This window comes from Hippocampus guttulatus, chromosome 16 (assembly GCF_054856545.1).
Source record: "Hippocampus guttulatus isolate MCC_2025c chromosome 16, RoL_Hgut_1.0, whole genome shotgun sequence".
Lineage (NCBI taxonomy): Eukaryota > Metazoa > Chordata > Actinopteri > Syngnathiformes > Syngnathidae > Hippocampus > Hippocampus guttulatus.
The window spans coordinates 1347105-1365522 of NC_141276.1; the positions used below are offsets into that span (position 1 = coordinate 1347105).

Consider the following 18418-nt stretch of genomic DNA (forward strand, 5'->3'; position numbering starts at 1 on the left):
GACTCGCGCCTGCAACGCAAATAGGTGCCCGATGACAGTTTTGCAGGTTGAAACTGAAAAGACATCTCGATGGACACCGTCTTACGCGCAGCTTTTATGTCTGCACGCAATGAGGAAACGGCCCCAAGACGATGTGGGCGATGTGGGCGAGATCGTCAAAACTGGGAAAGAAGCTTCGGCGGCGTTAGCAGGTGCGCCTCCCTTTTACAGTCATTGGAAAATGAATTCCATCTCATGTTTTTTTTTTTTCCTTTCCTTTCCTGAGCCACAGTTTGCTAATCTCACCTCCCCATTTGCACGGGATCCAGCGAAGATGCTCCTCGCTCGCTTCGGCCCGCATAAAAAAGCCTTCTGGCGGAGGGAAATGATGCATGTTATTGTGAACGCACCAGATGGGGCCCTGAAGCAGGCGACATGAGTGCAGAGCAGCAATTCTCATCGATCATCAAGCATTTTGTTTGTGACCCCCCCCCCCCCCTCCCGCATTTCTGCGGAACTCATCTTCTGTGTGTTCAAAACGTTGTGGACAAATTAAAATGGTTAAAAATAGGCAGAATATGCCAAGGAATAATGATGAGTCAATCGAGGCATAGAAAAGTGCGGGCCGGAGGGCGGAACGGAAATGGCGCAAGTACACGCTTTAGGGTGACGAGATTTACAAAGAGAAGCTGAATGTGTTCAATTTTGGCGTGGAACATGGGAGGGCAATTTTTCCCAGTGCAGTAACGGCTCTTGTCATGGTTCTTTTAGGCTTTTGTTTCAGTTCCGGCTGGAGTGGAGGGCGTTCCCTCCAGCGCGGCACCCGCCATGCGTTGTCAACGGCGGACTACTTATGGACTGCCGCGCAGACCTCTGGCTCTCGGATTATTCGGCCTTGCTCACCACTCACGGGGGAAGTAAACATTGAACAGATTTCACAACGTAGTTGCAGTCTTGCGGATACCTTCCCCTCTGTCACTGACAAAGCAGTCGAAGAGACCATCTCCGATTTAAGTTGAATCGCACGCTGCTGCCTAGATGAGCTGTGGACCGTTTTTTTTTTTTACATCCGTGACGGGTCGGAACCTTGGTAATAATAATAAATGTCAATGGAACTTTTGTTACGACGGCAAGTACCGATACATACAAATTAAATGCAGCCGGTAAATGATGCTAATCATTTTACGATATTGCTATCTTACTTCAGGCCGATTGTGGCTTCATATTTAGCAGATCGATCTGATCCCTTTTGCTTTTTGAGAGGCTGCGCACCCGATGCAGACAAACAGACAGCCTTCAAAAATGGAGCACACAATGATCCAAGCGTTGCGCTTTTGGTGCCATGGGCTGCTGAGATTGACTGTAATGCACCCACATGCTGAAGCGGGGGCGCCTCATTAGGTGGGCCATCCGGAAGTGGGGGCGAATGATGAAAAGGGGAAAGCGGGAGACGGGGATTCACATTGAATCTTTCATGGGTTCTTATCCACAAATGAATCTGAAGTGGGTTTTTTTTTTTTTGCCGATACAAGTAGCAGTAAAAACTCGAATACCACTTCAGCAGAAAAGCCTCTTGGCAAATATTGTTCCGATCCCCACCGTATGGCTACAGTATGGGAGCAATTGTCCGCTCGTTCAAACGTTGAATATGCAATCGGTTGCCCACCCTGCGAAAAGTTTCCGGGAACTGAACTGTGGCCATATGTGAGCGAGGAGTCATACCATCTGACAGAAATGCTGAAATTGTCAAAAGATGACGGCCATCAATAAGAGAATGCATTCTATTTTGAGACTGGTTTGAAGCCCATCTCTTTCGAAGAGCATTCGAGAGGGAAAGTCCGGTGTCCATGTTGCACGCCCCAGTGTGCGACTTCGGGTTAAGAGGAGATGGAAAGAGTTAAAAACCGTTTGCGAGTCGTCGCAAACGCTTCCTTCTAATTAACGAGTGTTTGACAGAGCTGCTGTGACAAACGAGGCGAGGAAGCGCGTCGCAGCCATCTGCAGCAGCTTTGTGTGCCGAAGCTTTGATGCTGATTTGACTCAATGACGAAGTTGCACTGACATGGGCCCACATTCAGGCCTCGACACAGACACGGGAGCGCACGCGCTGCGCCTCGCAATCTGTGTGCTGCAGGATGGCAACTGCACTGCAATAAAACGGACTGACATGTAGAAGGGGCCTGAAAGGAATCCAAACTCTAGCGTTCACATTCCTCGTAGCTACGTAAACGTGATAAGACGGGTGCGCTGAGCTCAATTGCTTAAGATCTTCTCGGAATGGAGGTGTGTCGCCAAAATGCAATGTGGTTCAATTCAATTCATTCATTTCATTCCATTTGGATTCTTTCATTCAAACCTTACTCTTGAAGTCTTCTTCTTGCCTAGTTTGTAACGCGGCGCTCTTTTCGACATCAGACCATTTAGCTAGAAGAAACGTGTCTCTGAGTCGCACGTCGATGATCGTCTTTCTAACATCCTTCACTTGAGCCCGCTTCTACAGGCCTCGCGCGTTATGGGAATGAGCTTGTGCCTCTGTGAAACTGCGACATCAGTGCCAACCAAACATCAAGAAAACACCATTTCTCATCTCATTAAGCTCCGGGCGGCATACAGTATCATAATCGCATTCACTCCGGGGTAGCATAGAAGTATGTGCACGGATTTGTGTGTGTGTGTGTGTGTGTGTGTGTGGCGGGCGCAGTGGCTGCCATGACAAGATAGCAGTTCCCTCCTGGGTTGTCAGTGACCTTCTTAATAAGTCTATATTCATCATATTCAAACAGGGGAAAAAAGAAAAAATCCCAGCGCTGTGTCTTGATCACAAGGACTTTTGCCGTCATCCTACATGTCCATTTTTTATTGCCATTAATGCTGTTCATTCTTCTACAAATGGAAAAGAAGAGACGTGATTTTTTTTTTGTTTTTGTTTTTTTGTCTCAGGGACGTACGGCTGTCGGCAGGCTTTTTAAAAACTTTTTAAGATTTTGGACAGATGTGATACTTGTTGTCTGGCACGGCTGACGTCGCTCACCTCGGTCCAAGGAATACTCGGGGAAGTTCAAGAGACATTTCTATCTACAACGACAACATTTTGTTTTGAAGTTTGTGCAATTTGTTCCTGCATTTATTTTTTTACGTTGTAATTATGTAGAAGTCACCTTGACAGTTTCGCGTTCATAAGTGGCAATACACAAGCTATTGGCCTGAAAACATCTGACAAAGGCCGGCCGGGCCACTCCCGTGAAAACAGGTGCCGCTAAAGTGGGCTGACATTTTATTGCCTGGATGCCAGCACGAAGAAGGTTCAAGGGTGCGAGTTATGCAATGTGAGCAATGCGCTGCGTATGGATCACCGGCCTGCGCATTTGCCGAGAGACGGCATCGAGTGTTTTGGCAACCGCTTAAATCCCTGATTAGGGAGTCAGAGTGGGTATGACGTGACCAATTTCTTTGGAAAACGGAATATTTCTTACTCCTCCTCCTTGCTGCAGCAAAAAAAACAAAAAAACTTCCAACTTGGAAGAGAAGAAATTCATTCACTATCACTTTGGTACTTAGTTAAAAATAATGAAAACACATCAAAAAAAATTTTTTATCCATGTCAAAAGCTCTATCCTCACAAAAGTGCACCAGCTAATATCCCAAAGGTATAAAACCTGCGTGTACGTCTGTCGATTGCATGTGCGCGGGCCATTTTGACTCGAGAGGCAGTTGGGTTTTAATCGATAGATTTTATAAATACTGTGCAACGTTTGTTGGCTCAAGAGCACCAACGCTCAAGTAAACCTTGGCTTCACCTTCCAGCTCTCTTGCCTTCTTTTCAGCCCTTTGACAGTTGCCTTCAGTGTGTTCAAATTTCAACTCGGGCGGAGCGTACAAACATTTGGGGATGTCACTTGCATCGACTGGACTCGTCTGATCTGCGCTGCCTGAGGTGAATGTGCCAAGACCAAGTTGGTATTCCGCTCAATAATCGGCGCTCTGCGAAAGGTTTCCGGGGTGTGCTTGGGCTCTTCTTGACTTCTTTCTGTCAAAACTCTCCGTGATAAAAGTCCAAACGCTTCTGACGCACTCGGGACGAAAAACGCGAAGGCCGCAGAATGTTTACAGCTTACATCGGTGCAGATGGCGTCGGCATGCGTACCACGCGCCGTGTCATTCAACTATTTCCGTCGGCATCCCTGCGCTGTGCCGGCCGTATCGGCTCACTTTAACGCCTTGTAAAAATATCCCCCGAGCCTCTTCTGCTTTCACATGCAAAAGACGCCGTCTCTTGTCGGGTGTCAAGGGGTGTTCCCGTAGTAAGACTTGACGCTGGGTGTAAAGCTAGCGCCGTCACTACGACAGTCGAGATGTGAGCTCTCGAATTTTTTTAAACATTTTTTAATGCAGTTTTCTGAAGCGGCCACTGACAGGATTTGTATGCTGAGCGGTAAGTACTAATGGCTTGGCACGACAGTCCCGACAGTTGCTTGAAATACTTTGTTCAAACGTCAACTAAATCTTAGCGTATGTCATAGATTGAACTAAGGTGTTAAAGTATTGGTGCGAGAACTTGTATTTGCCGGCTGATGTTTTTTTTTCAACAAAAAAATGTCATTTCATGACTTTGACATGTGCTGGGTATCTCAAAACTAACTTGTGACCGTTGGAATTGTAACAAACAGATCTCTCCGGGTGACTCAGCGCGTTCCACAGATGTTTTGCGGATACGTGATGTGTAACAGGATGGCAACAAAGGGCAATTGATTTGATTTATTGTTTGTATACTATTATAATCCATAACAAATCTGCGTCTTGAATATCTGTGATAGAGCTGGAATGCAAAAAGCGTCTTAAAGCGGACGATCACATGACTGTCCATATTGATACGGTGTTATGATAATGGCCATTTGCAGTGCGATCGTTGTGGTTCACGTCGCTGACGAGAATGCGGCTGCTGTCGGATCATTTCCCGCTGAATTGTCAGCGCGCCATAGTTTCCCTGGATTTTATTTGATTTTTTCTTCCTCATCTCCACTTGGCTCCAGTTAAACTTGAAAACTTGGAGCTTCCCCACCACCCACATGCCTCCACGCGTCATTTCTGAAAGACTCTCACCAAGCCCGCCTGCCTGTTAGTCAACGCCTGACTCAAGTGTCCTGGGCGGAGCTTTTGAAACCCCATTGAAGACCCCTGTTCAGTCCCATTGGCAAGTTATATTTACTTGCCGGCATGTTGCGCGAATCCAACGGATGTGCGCATAGCTGAGATGGTGGCGGAAGATGTATGGGTTTGTTGATTTTTAAAACTCTCTCTCTCTCGACATGTAAGGTAGCATGACGCGTGAAGGATGAACCGCAATAAAGTAGGGCAACACTCTTAATGTCTGTTTGTGATTTATTGACACTTGTAACGCGACTACGTCATGATCAAGAATGTCTTCTTGGTTTCAGTGAAGAAAGAGGCTGGCAATGGCACAAAGACAAGTTCAAGAAAGTGGGAAGGATGGGCGCTCAGGTGAGACTCGGGGGTGGGCTGTTATCTCTGGCGGGAAACCTACACGCGACTTGCTTACTTTTGGAAAATGTCTTTTTCCCGTTGTGATTCACTCTGAAACTTCCCAACTGAAATCACATTTCATTGGAAGAGCATACAAAAATATCAATTGAATACTGGTCATTTAAAAAGTAAAACGGACAACATTAACGACCGTCACCGCTGAATATCACCACTTGCATTGTTGCACTGAAGCGAGTGTTTTTGCATTTCGGCGAGAAACTTCACTGGGGGACTTCTTGGTGGCAGCGAGGCAACTTGTTTTTTTTTTTTTTCATTTTCACATCTTCAGTGACTTTCTATTGTCCTCCTCTTTTACTTGACAGTTTTGGGAATGCTCACAGTGCAAGTGGAGAGGGACCCAAAGACAGGAGCCTCGGTTGTTAAGTCCGTAGCGCCCACGTCCACGCCGGACGGTCGTCCCCCGGCCTCCGCCGTCTTTGACGACGGCGGGAAAAGCATCCATGCGGTGGGCGGGTCGGGCGGCGATCCCTCAACTGAAGAGCTCGGACAGATCTTGAGTGCCGTGGATGGCGTCGGGATGCAAGTGATGCTCGATGAGGTCACGGTCACGCTAAACGAAGCAGATCCCAAGACGGCCCATGCGTTCAAACAAATCCAGGCACCTGTCAATCGGTCTGCGGCCATAGAGAACCGGATGCGGTTAGAAAACCCCGGAAGGCCCAACTCGGAAGATAAAATGACAAGAGAGGTCAGTCGTTTGAGTGTGCGAGGAGAGGAGCATGCAAACGCCACGGTGGTTCGAGACACGGCGGGAAAAGAGGTCACCATGGAGGATCGCGTTTTGGAGCAAAGCCCAATCACACTTGTGTTCCTGGGCTACGCTGATTCTACGACCGCCCAAGAAAACCCAGACATGCTCATTGCGGAAAGAGTGATGATGGCGGATGACGGAGAAGAACCCCGCGTCGCAAATCGAGAAGAGAGTGAAAGTGAAATGGATCAGGGCGTTCCCCAGAAGGGAAAAGATCAAACACCTCAAGTCCAGGAAGATCATGCTAATCGGGAAGCATCCTGCCCCGCTGTTGAAGAGCGAAAAGGCCCTTCCAAGCGCAAGACCTGTCATTGTTGCTCTGTCATGTAAGACGTGATCTCATTTCATCCTACATATTTCGATGTATTTTCTTACCTACCAAGTGGAACGCATCATTGAGGCCCCATGAACTCGACGGACACGCATTGGACTCTTCTGCCCATCTGTTCCCTGCATTTGACTCCTAGCGTCATAACGTTGCTAGCCTACAGTCAATGTGTGCGGGCAGCTTCATTCGGCACACTTACAAAAAAAAAAAAAAAAGCCAAGGGCACTTCCTCCCCCTAGAGGAGAAAGGCAGCCAAGTCACCATGCGCCGCACGGCTGCAAACGCCTCACTCAGCTCTGTCACCAAAGGAAAGAGGTGGAAGGAAGAGCGGCAAAAACAAAGACAAACAACATTAGTGTGGACTGAAAATATGTCTGTAACGGCACCTATTTTTTATTTCAGGTTCCTTGATTGTACCCACTTGTAAAGTTTACAGATAAACACGACTCCAACTCCGCATCCATTTTGCGATTGCGATCGGTCAAAGCGCGAGTCTGAGTATTGGTCGCCCGCCTCGCACCATCCAGAAAGGTCGGCAGCTTGTTCCTTTCTCACGAAGCCGCTCCCGCCGGCCATCCCCGCACGGCAGGATACTTGTGATCAGAAGGCCAATATTGGAAACGTCTTCCCCATCCTCTACGGACAATTTGTCGGACAGGCAAACCTGAGAGAATAGAAAAACAATGAAAGCTTTTGTCACTGCACATAATGAAATTGGCTACGGGGCCAAAGGTCACGAACGTTGTTTTGTGTTTGCACCTAGCAGATAAAACGGACGCTAATGCAAAGTTAGCGTTAACGTGACGCTCTGGATTAGTTTGTTGTCCCGCGGGGGTCGGCACTCACGGCAGATTTGAAGGATTAGCTCAGACAATTTGTTTCCGCAATGCCGCCTGGAATGCGAGTGACTCTGATGTCGCTTTTCAGTTTTGGGTTGTGACAAAACAGGAAAGTAGTCTCCGCCACTTGACTCATCGCCACAGGGGCCCAGCGTGCACTGAGCAGGAAGTCGGCCGTCTCCTCTGTGGCCACGCTGGGAGTTGGGTCAGATGCGCGGCGGGCAGCCGGCGGCACAAAAGGACCGACCGCTCCTACAGTCCAAACAGATCAAAGAGCAACATGACTCAAAAGCTGAAATAATAATTAGCAGTACTATTAGTAGATTACTGTTCTACACCTGCTCAATGAAGCAAACCCACCCAGCGTGCTATTGACAAAATTGAATTATTTTACTCTTCTGTTTGAACTCACAATTTGATATGAGTTATGCTTTTGTGTTTGGTAGTTTGGAGTTAAAACAATCATAACTACTATAGCCTACGGCTGCTTTGCACCAGAAATAAAAGCTGAGTCCTGTGCACGTCTCCACTGGAAATAATTTTGCAAACTACAATACTGTGTACGGATGGATTTGAGGCATTTCAATTATTCACCAAGAGGGGGCAGTATGACCTCGATTCCTCGCAGAAGCCAAAGTGTTGGACGTGATTATGAAGACTGCGGTCGAGAGCTGTGGAAGTCAACCGACAACACATAGACATCTGGATATCTTAGTGGATGTCCATGAAAATGTTAAAGTTGTAATTGGGAGCGTGTGTGTCGGGGGTGGGCAGAATGGGAGTTCAGAGGAACCACTGACTGACGCAGGCACATCCAGGCACCCAAATATTTTATTGTTACCGCATACTGATGATGAAGATAACTTACGCAATGTGCAGTCACATACCGGAAGCAGAGGCGGGAACATACAGTACTGTTATGTAACCTTTGTAAATGATCTAATGATGAGTCACTTACATCATGAAATAAGAACAGGTCATCATGCGCACTGCTTGAAAGAACATCTGGAACAGTCTGTGCAAGAGTGTGGGTGGTACCTTCCTCAAAAGTTGCCACACTGAGCCAAGCCGGATTCTGATGATTCATCAAGTGTTCTTGAAGGAAAAAGGAACAAAACAAGAGCATGAGAAAATCGACATGGATGTTTTTTTGTTCAGGCTCTTTGTGGTCTGTGGTTCTCTGTGTCAGTGTGGCTTGACGCCTTCTTTTTTGAATATCCTCTTCTTCTAAATCACCTGTTTGAGCTCTGCCTACTCCAACACACCGGGTTCAATGGATCATGATCATTTCAGAATTCGACAGAGCTTGCTGATGAGCTGATCGTACCAGGAGAAAACCGACGCAGGCATGGGAAAACGTGCACATATTTGCAACGTAACCCTAAACCTAAACCCAAATGCAAACACCTGAACCGAACCCTAACTCCTAACCCCTAACACTTAACCCTAAACCTAAACAAACAACTACCCCGGAACCTAACCCTAAATCCGAACCCGTAAACCCTAACCATAACCTAACTGGTAACCCGAAACCTGAACCGAAGCCTAACCCTTAACCATAACCCCTAACCCTAATTTAAACCCTAACCTAACACCTAATCCAAAACCTAAACCCTAACCTGAAATTCTACCCAAAATCTAACCCCTAGCACAAACCCTAACATTTAACCCGAAACCATAACTCTAACCCCTAACCCCAAACCTAACCCAACCCTAACCTTATCCCCATAACCCGAACCCCGACCCCAACACCCTAACCCTCTAACCCAGACCCCAACCCTAAACTCTAAACCCTTAACCCAACCCTAACCTCAACTCTAACCCTCTAACCCCATAACCCTAACCCCTACTCCAACACCCGAACCCCTACCTCAACCCTAAACCCTAACCCTCAAACCCTGGCACCGAACCCATTAACCCAAACCACTAACCCCACCCTAACCTCTAACCCTACCTTAACTCCTAACCTTAATCCCTAAACCCTAAAGTTAACAGCTAAACCCTAACCCCTGAACCCCAACCCTAATCCCCTAATCCGGTGGTGTCAAACATACGGCCCGCGGGCCGGAACCGTATAGTAAGCCGTTTTTTGCCGAAAACCCCCCGAACATTTATAGTAAGCCATTTTTTTCCGAAAAAAACGACCATGTATAGTAAGGCGTTTTTTGCCGAAAAAAACGACCATGTATAGTAAGATGTTTTTAGCCGAAAAAACCGACCATGTATAGTAAGGAGTTTTTAGCCGAAAAAAACGACCATGTATAGTAAGGCATTTTGGGCCGAAAAAAACGACCATAGATAGTAAGGCAGTTTTAGATGAAAAAAACGACAATGTATAGTAAGCCGTTTTTTGCCGAAAAAAACGACCATGTATAGTAAGGCGTTTTTAGCCCAAAAAAAAACGACCCTGTATAGTAAGGTGTTTTTAGCCGAAAAAAACGACCATGTATAGTAAGGCGTTTTTAGCCGAAAAAACGAGCAGAAAAAACGACCATGTATAGTAAGGCGTTTTTAGTCGAAAAAAACGACCATGTATAGTAAGGCGTTTTTTGCCCAAAAAAAACGACCATATATAGTAAGGCGTTTTTAGCCGAAAAAAACGACCATGTATTGTAAGCCGTTTTGAGCCGAAAAAAACGACCATGTATAGTAAGGCGTTTTTAGATGAAAAAAACGACAATGTATAGTAAGTCGTTTTTGCCGAAAAAAACGACCATGTATAGTAAGGCGTTTTTAGCCCAAAAAAAAGGACCATGTATATATAGTAAGGCGTTTTTAGCCGAAAAAAAGGACCATGTATAGTAAGCCGTTTTTTGCCGAAAAAAAAACGACCATGTGTAGTAAGGCGTTTTTTGCCGAATAAAACGACCATGTATAGTAAGGCGTTTTTAGCTGAAAAAAAACGACCATGTATAGTAAGGCGTTTTTAGCCGAAAAAAAACGACCATGTAATATAGTAAGGCATTTTTAGCTGAAAAAAACAACCATGTATAATAAGGCGTTTTTAGCCGAAAAAAAACGACCATGTATAGTAAGGTGTTTTTTTCCAAAAAAAACGACCATGTATAGTAAGGCGTTTTTTTGCCGAAAAAACGTCCATGTATAGTAAGCCGTTTTTTGCCGAAAAAAAACAACCATGTATAGTAAGGCGTTTTTTCCCCCCAAAAAAACGACCATGTATAGTAAAGCGTTTTTAGCCGAAAAAACCCCCACCATGTATAGTAAGGTGTTTTAAGACGAAAAAAACGGCAATGTATCGTAAACTGTTTTTTGCCAAAAAAAAACGACCATGGAAAACGCCTAAAAACGCCTTACTATACTATGTCGTTTTTTTCGGGCTAAAAACACCTTACTATACTATGTCGTTTTTCTCGGGCTAAAAACGCCTTACTATACTATGTCGTTTTTTTCGGGCTAAAAACGCCTTACTATACTATGTCGTTTTTTTCGGGCTAAAAACGCCTTACTATACTATGTCGTTTTTTTCGGCTTAAAAACGCCTTACTATACTATGTCGTTTTTTTCGGCTTAAAAACGCCTTACTATACTATGTCGTTTTTTTCGGCCTAAAAAGGCCTTACTATACTATGTCGTTTTTTTCGGCTTAAAAACGCCTTACTATACTATGTCGTTTTTTTCGGGCTAAAAACGCCTTACTATACTGTCGTTTTTTTCGGCCTAAAAACGCCTTACTATACTATGTCGTTTTTTTCGGCTTAAAAACGCCTTACTAAACAATTTCGTTTTTTTCGGGCTAAAAACGCCTTACTATACTATGTCATTTTTTTCGGCTTAAAAACGCCTTACTATACTATGTCGTTTTTTTCGGCTTAAAAACGCCTTACTATACTATGTCGGGGGGTTTTCGGCCTAAAAACGCCTATACTATGTCGTTTTTTTCGGCTTAAAAACGCCTTACTATACTATGTCGTTTTTTTCGGCTTAAAAACGCCTTACTATACTATGTCGTTTTTTTCGGGCTAAAAACGCCTTACTATACTATGTCGTTTTTTTCGGGCTTAAAAACGCCTTACTATACTATGTCGTTTTTTTCGGGCTAAAAACGCCTTACTATACTGTCGTTTTTTTCGGCCTAAAAACGCCTTACTATACTATGTCGTTTTTTTCGGCTTAAAAACGCCTTACTAAACAATTTCGTTTTTTTCGGGCTAAAAACGCCTTACTATACTATGTCATTTTTTTCGGCTTAAAAACGCCTTACTATACTATGTCGTTTTTTTCGGCTTAAAAACGCCTTACTATACTATGTCGTTTTTTTCGGCTTAAAAACGCCTTACTATACTATGTCGTTTTCTTCGGGCTAAAAACGCCTTACTATACTATGTCGTTTTTTTCGGCTTAAAAACGCCTTACTATACTATGTCGTTTTTTTCGGGCTAAAAACGCCTTACTATACTATGTCGTTTTTTTCGGCTTAAAAACACCTTACTATACTATGTCGTTTTTTTCGGCTTAAAAACGCCTTACTATACTATGTCGTTTTTTTTTGGTCTAAAAACGCCTTACTATACTATGTCATTTTTTTCGGCTTAAAAACGCCTTACTATACTATGTGGGGTTTTTTCGGCCTAAAAACGCCTTACTATACTATGTAGGTTTTTTTCGGCTTAAAAACGCCTTACTATACTGTCGTTTTTTTCGGCTTAAAAACGCCTTACTATACTATGTGGTTTTTTTCGGGCTAAAAACGCCTTACTATACTATGTCGTTTTTTTCGGGCTAAAAACGCCTTACTATACTATGTCGTTTTTTTCGGGCTAAAAACGCCTTACTATACTATGTCGTTTTTTTCGGCTTAAAAACGCCTTACTATACTATGTCGTTTTTTTCAGCTTAAAAACGCCTTACTATACTATGTCGTTTTTTTCGGCTTAAAAACGCCTTACTATACTATGTGGGTTTTTTTGGCCTAAAAACGGCCTACTATACTATGTCTTTTTTTTTCGGCTTAAAAACGCCTTACTATACTATGTCGTTTTTTTTTTCGGCTTAAAAACGCCTTACCATACTATGTCGTTTTTTTCGGGCTAAAAACGCCTTACTATACTATGTCGTTTTTTTCGGCTTAAAAACGCCTTTTTTACATGTTGGTTTTTCTTCGGCAAAAAACGGCTTACTATACATGGTTGTTGTTTTTTCAGGAAAAACGCCTTACTATACATGGTCGTTTTTCTGGGGCAAAAAACGCCTTACTATACATGGTCGTTTTTTTTTCGGCAAAAAACGGCTTACAATACATGGTCTTTTTTTTCGGCTAAAAACGCCTTACTATACATGGTCGGGTTTTTTGGGCCAAAAACGGTTTACTATACATTGTCGTTTTTTTCGTCTAAAAACGCCTTGCTATACATGGTCGTTTTTTTCGGATAAAAACGCCTTACGATACATGGTCGTTTTTTTCGGCAAAAAACGGCTTACTATAAATGGTCGGGTTTTTTCGGCAAGAAACAGCTTACTATACATGGTCGTTTTTTTTTTTTTTCAGGAAAAACGCCTTACTATACATGGTCATTATTTTCGGCAAAAAACGGCTTACTATACATTGTCGTTTTTTTTGGGCTAAAAACGGCTTACCATCCATGGTCATTTTCACTCAGACAGACCCAACACAGCAGACACTATCAAGGACATGTGAATACTTTATTCTTTACACATTTAATAATCGCACTCTCCTAAGTTTGTACGGGACACACGGCTATGGACAAAATATTGGAAAGTCCAAGTTCCATCAAATGAGGACAACGTGAATGGTCATTGCACTTGGTGAAAAAAGTCCTTGTGAAGAATGTAAAAAGTCCTTACTTCACCGAATGATACGGCATGTTCTCAATGCCAACTATCTTAAGTCACTGAAAAGTAATGAATAAGTGAACAGTGGGTCGTTGGAACACAGACACGGTGCACAGACCTCAAATGGCCCTGTCGATTGTTCTTTGTACTAAACAAACCCTCCGATTCTCTCTCCCCTCTGGATTGTTCCTGCTGTTGTCTCACTCCGTGAGATCAGATTGCAAGAGTGCAACATTGATGCTCTGACAAGTCAGCGCAATACATAAACCAATGGGTGACGCTCACTGACATGGGTTTTGGACATTGTTGTCTCTTTTCTTGACATTTGAGAATTATTTTCATGTTTTTATTGTTTAATTGGGCTACAGTGGATATATAAAGTATATTCCAAACCTTCGTTTTTAGGATATTAAAAAAAATTTTAAAAAAAGAGCCCAAGACAGATTTTCACACGTTTTATTCCCGGAGAGAACCCACGCAGGGAGAACATGCAAACTCCACAGAGGGAGGCCAGAGCCGGGATCAAACCCACAACCTCTGCACTGTGAGGTCGACACGTTAACCACTGGACCACCGGGCCACCCAAATTGAATCAAACAAAATGGAACAAAAAAGAATTCGGGTGAGTGCGCAGAAAACTGCCAGCGGTATGCTGGACTGAAAACAAAAGTACACGGTGCACGATATGTGATTCGGAACAGCTTATGCAACTGCAAAACATTTTACATAACCGGGGATGGTTTTGCGCTCGTCTGAATGAGCCCTTTGTCCCCAAATTAAAGACGTCTTTTGAGCCAACCATTTACAGTGTTCTGTCACAGCAGCAGCTTGCACATTTTCATCCGTCGATCAATCCATCATCCGAAGCACTTCGCTCTCACCGGGGGCGCTGGCCTGCTGGAGCCTATGCCGGCTGATTTGGGGCGAGAGGCCAGCTGCATCCTGGGCCGATGGATGGTTTACTTTGACAGTTCTAAGAATACTGATGGTGATTCTTTAAGTGGTTCGAGAAAAAAAATCTCTCGTTTGTCCTGCATTCACTTTCTTTTCTTTTATTTGAGTCCTGTGTGCATTTCATGACCCAACCCATCTCCCCTCCCCAAACCATCAAACGGGGTTGCGTTGGCAACGGTGTGACGTATTTCAAAGGCTAAGAATAGAATCGTTGGGAGGAAAGCAGGTTCGGAGGCTCTCGCCATCTGTCTTGGATGTGCTTTCTTCCTTTCCAAACGGTCTACCTCTGATTTTCGGTGCACTAAGACAGAAAGTGTGATGTGATAAGCAGGCTGGACAGAGGAAGCACGTTTGTAGTTGACCTGACAAACCACCAGAAATTTGCGGGGGGGAAAAAAGCGCATGCAGCACTCACACTCCCCTTGTTATGAAACCGAACCCCAAGTCGAGCAAAATGACTCATGGCTTATTTATAGCTCCACCAAAACATCAGTCCAGTGCATGATGGGGGCTTGACTCCATGCCGTTATATAAATGCGTTTTGGTGTAAAAGCATTCGTATTTATTTTTTCTTTCACTTCAAAACATATCGTATAAAAAGTCAAAATAAAAAGTCAACTGATTGCTTTAATATTGACATGACAATAATAAAGCAGATTATAGAATATGTAGTGCGACCTTTCACGCACATATGCAACCTGTCATTCAAAGCTGGTATCTTTCCATCAAAAATGAAAATTGCTAAAGTTATTCCAATCTATAAAAGTGGAGAAAGACATCGGTTTACAAATTATAGACCAATATCACTACTACCACAATTTTCAAAAATATTAGAAAAACTATTTTCTCGCAGACTTGATAGCTTTATACAAAAGCATGCGCTGTTAAGTGAGAATCAATATGGCTTCAGGGAAAAACGGACCACCTCAATGGCAGTTATGGAGTTTGTGGAAGCAATAGCCACTAATATAGACAACAAAGAATTTACTGTTGGGGTTTTCCTAGATCTAAAAAAAGCTTTTGACACAATAGATCACAGTATATTATTGAAAAAACTAGAAAGATATGGCATTAGAGGTGTAGCTTATAAATGGATAAAAAGTTATTTAGAAAACAGATATCAGTACGTGCAACTCAACAATAAAAAAACTAATCAACTAAAAATCACTCACGGAGTTCCTCAGGGGTCAGTGCTTGGTCCAAAACTATTCATCTTATATATAAATGATATCTGCAAGGTCTCAAAACAATTTAAATGTGTCCTATTTGCTGATGATACAACTTTCTACTGTTCTGGAATAAATCTGAAACAGCTCCTGACAACCGTAGAAAACGAATTAAACAAATTAAAAAACTGGTTCGACAGAAATAAATTGTCACTTAACCTGAAAAAATCGAAGTTAATTGTTTTTGGCACAAGACCAATACTATTTTGGAAAAAACTGCAGAAATAGCAACTGAATTTAATGAGTATTTTGTCAACATCGGCAGTAACCTAGCAAAACAAATTCCTGATCCAACAAACTTGTTTGAAATAGATAGATATGTAGAAAAAAACTCCTCCACGATGTTCCTTACTGCTGTAAAACAAGAAGAAGTATCAAATATTATAAAAACTTTTAAAAATAAAAAGTCAACTGATTGCTTTAATATTGACATGACAATAATAAAGCAGATTATAGAATATGTAGTGCGACCTTTCACGCACATATGCAACCTGTCATTCAAAGCTGGTATCTTTCCATCAAAAATGAAAATTGCTAAAGTTATTCCAATCTATAAAAGTGGAGAAAGACATCGGTTTACAAATTATAGACCAATATCACTACTACCACAATTTTCAAAAATATTAGAAAAACTATTTTCTCGCAGACTTGATAGCTTTATACAAAAGCATGCGCTGTTAAGTGAGAATCAATATGGCTTCAGGGAAAAACGGACCACCTCAATGGCAGTTATGGAGTTTGTGGAAGCAATAGCCACTAATATAGACAACAAAGAATTTACTGTTGGGGTTTTCCTAGATCTAAAAAAAGCTTTTGACACAATAGATCACAGTATATTATTGAAAAAACTAGAAAGATATGGCATTAGAGGTGTAGCTTATAAATGGATAAAAAGTTATTTAGAAAACAGATATCAGTACGTGCAACTCAACAATAAAAAAACTAATCAACTAAAAATCACTCACGGAGTTCCTCAGGGGTCAGTGCTTGGTCCAAAACTATTCATCTTATATATAAATGATATCTGCAAGGTCTCAAAACAATTTAAATGTGTCCTATTTGCTGATGATACAACTTTCTACTGTTCTGGAATAAATCTGAAACAGCTCCTGACAACCGTAGAAAACGAATTAAACAAATTAAAAAACTGGTTCGACAGAAATAAATTGTCACTTAACCTGAAAAAATCGAAGTTAATTGTTTTTGGCACAAGACCAATACTATTTTGGAAAAAACTGCAGAAATAGCAACTGAATTTAATGAGTATTTTGTCAACATCGGCAGTAACCTAGCAAAACAAATTCCTGATCCAACAAACTTGTTTGAAATAGATAGATATGTAGAAAAAAACTCCTCCACGATGTTCCTTACTGCTGTAAAACAAGAAGAAGTATCAAATATTATAAAAACTTTTAAAAATAAAAAGTCAACTGATTGCTTTAATATTGACATGACAATAATAAAGCAGATTATAGAATATGTAGTGCGACCTTTCACGCACATATGCAACCTGTCATTCAAAGCTGGTATCTTTCCATCAAAAATGAAAATTGCTAAAGTTATTCCAATCTATAAAAGTGGAGAAAGACATCGGTTTACAAATTATAGACCAATATCACTACTACCACAATTTTCAAAAATATTAGAAAAACTATTTTCTCGCAGACTTGATAGCTTTATACAAAAGCATGCGCTGTTAAGTGAGAATCAATATGGCTTCAGGGAAAAACGGACCACCTCAATGGCAGTTATGGAGTTTGTGGAAGCAATAGCCACTAATATAGACAACAAAGAATTTACTGTTGGGGTTTTCCTAGATCTAAAAAAAGCTTTTGACACAATAGATCACAGTATATTATTGAAAAAACTAGAAAGATATGGCATTAGAGGTGTAGCTTATAAATGGATAAAAAGTTATTTAGAAAACAGATATCAGTACGTGCAACTCAACAATAAAAAAACTAATCAACTAAAAATCACTCACGGAGTTCCTCAGGGGTCAGTGCTTGGTCCAAAACTATTCATCTTATATATAAATGATATCTGCAAGGTCTCAAAACAATTTAAATGTGTCCTATTTGCTGATGATACAACTTTCTACTGTTCTGGAATAAATCTGAAACAGCTCCTGACAACCGTAGAAAACGAATTAAACAAATTAAAAAACTGGTTCGACAGAAATAAATTGTCACTTAACCTGAAAAAATCGAAGTTAATTGTTTTTGGCACAAGACCAATCAAACACCAAGCTAAAATTATGGTAAACTCAATTGAGATAGAAAGAGCGTATGAAACCAAGTTTCTCGGATTAGTAATAGACTCAAAACTATGTTGGAAGCCACATATCGATAACGTAAAAAGAAAAATAGCCAAAACCGTAGGGATCCTCTACAAAACCAAGGAAGTGCTAAATAAGAGATCATTGTACACATTGTACACTTCATTATTATTACCATATATGACCTACTGTGTGGAAATATGGGGAAATGCCTGCAAAACAAACACACTCCCTATTCTCAACCTACAAAAAAAAGCAATTCGAATTATTAATAGATCAAAATATACGGAACCCACAAATCCACTATTTATCAAATTAAATACGATGAAATTTTATGACCTGGTTGACTTTAAAATCGCCCAATTAATGTACAAAGCACACAATAACCTGCTCTGCCAAAACATTCAGAAGTTTTTCGAAATTCGAGAAAGCAGCTATGATTTAAGAGGTACCAACTTATTCAAAAAACTCAAAACAAGAACAAACATCAAGCAAAGAAGTGTATCTATCAAAGGTGTTAATCTGTGGAATAATCTCGAAACGGACCTGAAAATGAGTAAATCGCTTGCTGAGTTAAAAAACAAATTCAAAAAAATAGTACAAACAACCTACATCAATCAGAGTTAAAATGATAAATTCAAAACATTAAATATAATGATAAATCAGAACTAAGTTGATAAATAGAGAAAG

The 18418-nt window shown here is 41.9% G+C and overlaps 1 protein-coding gene and 1 long non-coding RNA gene across 3 annotated transcripts in view; one reads left to right on the forward strand and one right to left on the reverse strand.

The window, feature by feature from the left end:
- LOC147192322 (uncharacterized) overlaps positions 1-6689 on the forward strand; it is a 32065-nt gene extending 25376 nt beyond the window's left edge. The window contains exons 2-3 of one of the 2 annotated variants that reach the window (XM_086133188.1): positions 5415-5478; positions 5844-6689. In XM_086133188.1, the coding sequence (XP_085989314.1) occupies positions 5433-5478; positions 5844-6622 (825 nt within the window). In that variant the 5' untranslated portion in view covers positions 5415-5432 and the 3' untranslated portion in view covers positions 6623-6689. Of the gene's footprint in view, positions 1-5224; positions 5479-5843 lie in introns of those variants that run through there. The other variant, XM_086133189.1, reaches the window with a different exon arrangement.
- Positions 6690-6993: 304 nt separating this feature from the next.
- On the reverse strand, positions 6994-8462 carry LOC147192324 (uncharacterized). The gene is made up of 3 exons (XR_015103222.1): positions 8418-8462; positions 7467-7711; positions 6994-7284 (listed from the first exon to the last, which is right to left on the reverse strand). It is a non-coding gene; the product is annotated as an uncharacterized LOC147192324 (long non-coding RNA).
- Positions 8463-18418: the final 9956 nt, after the last annotated feature.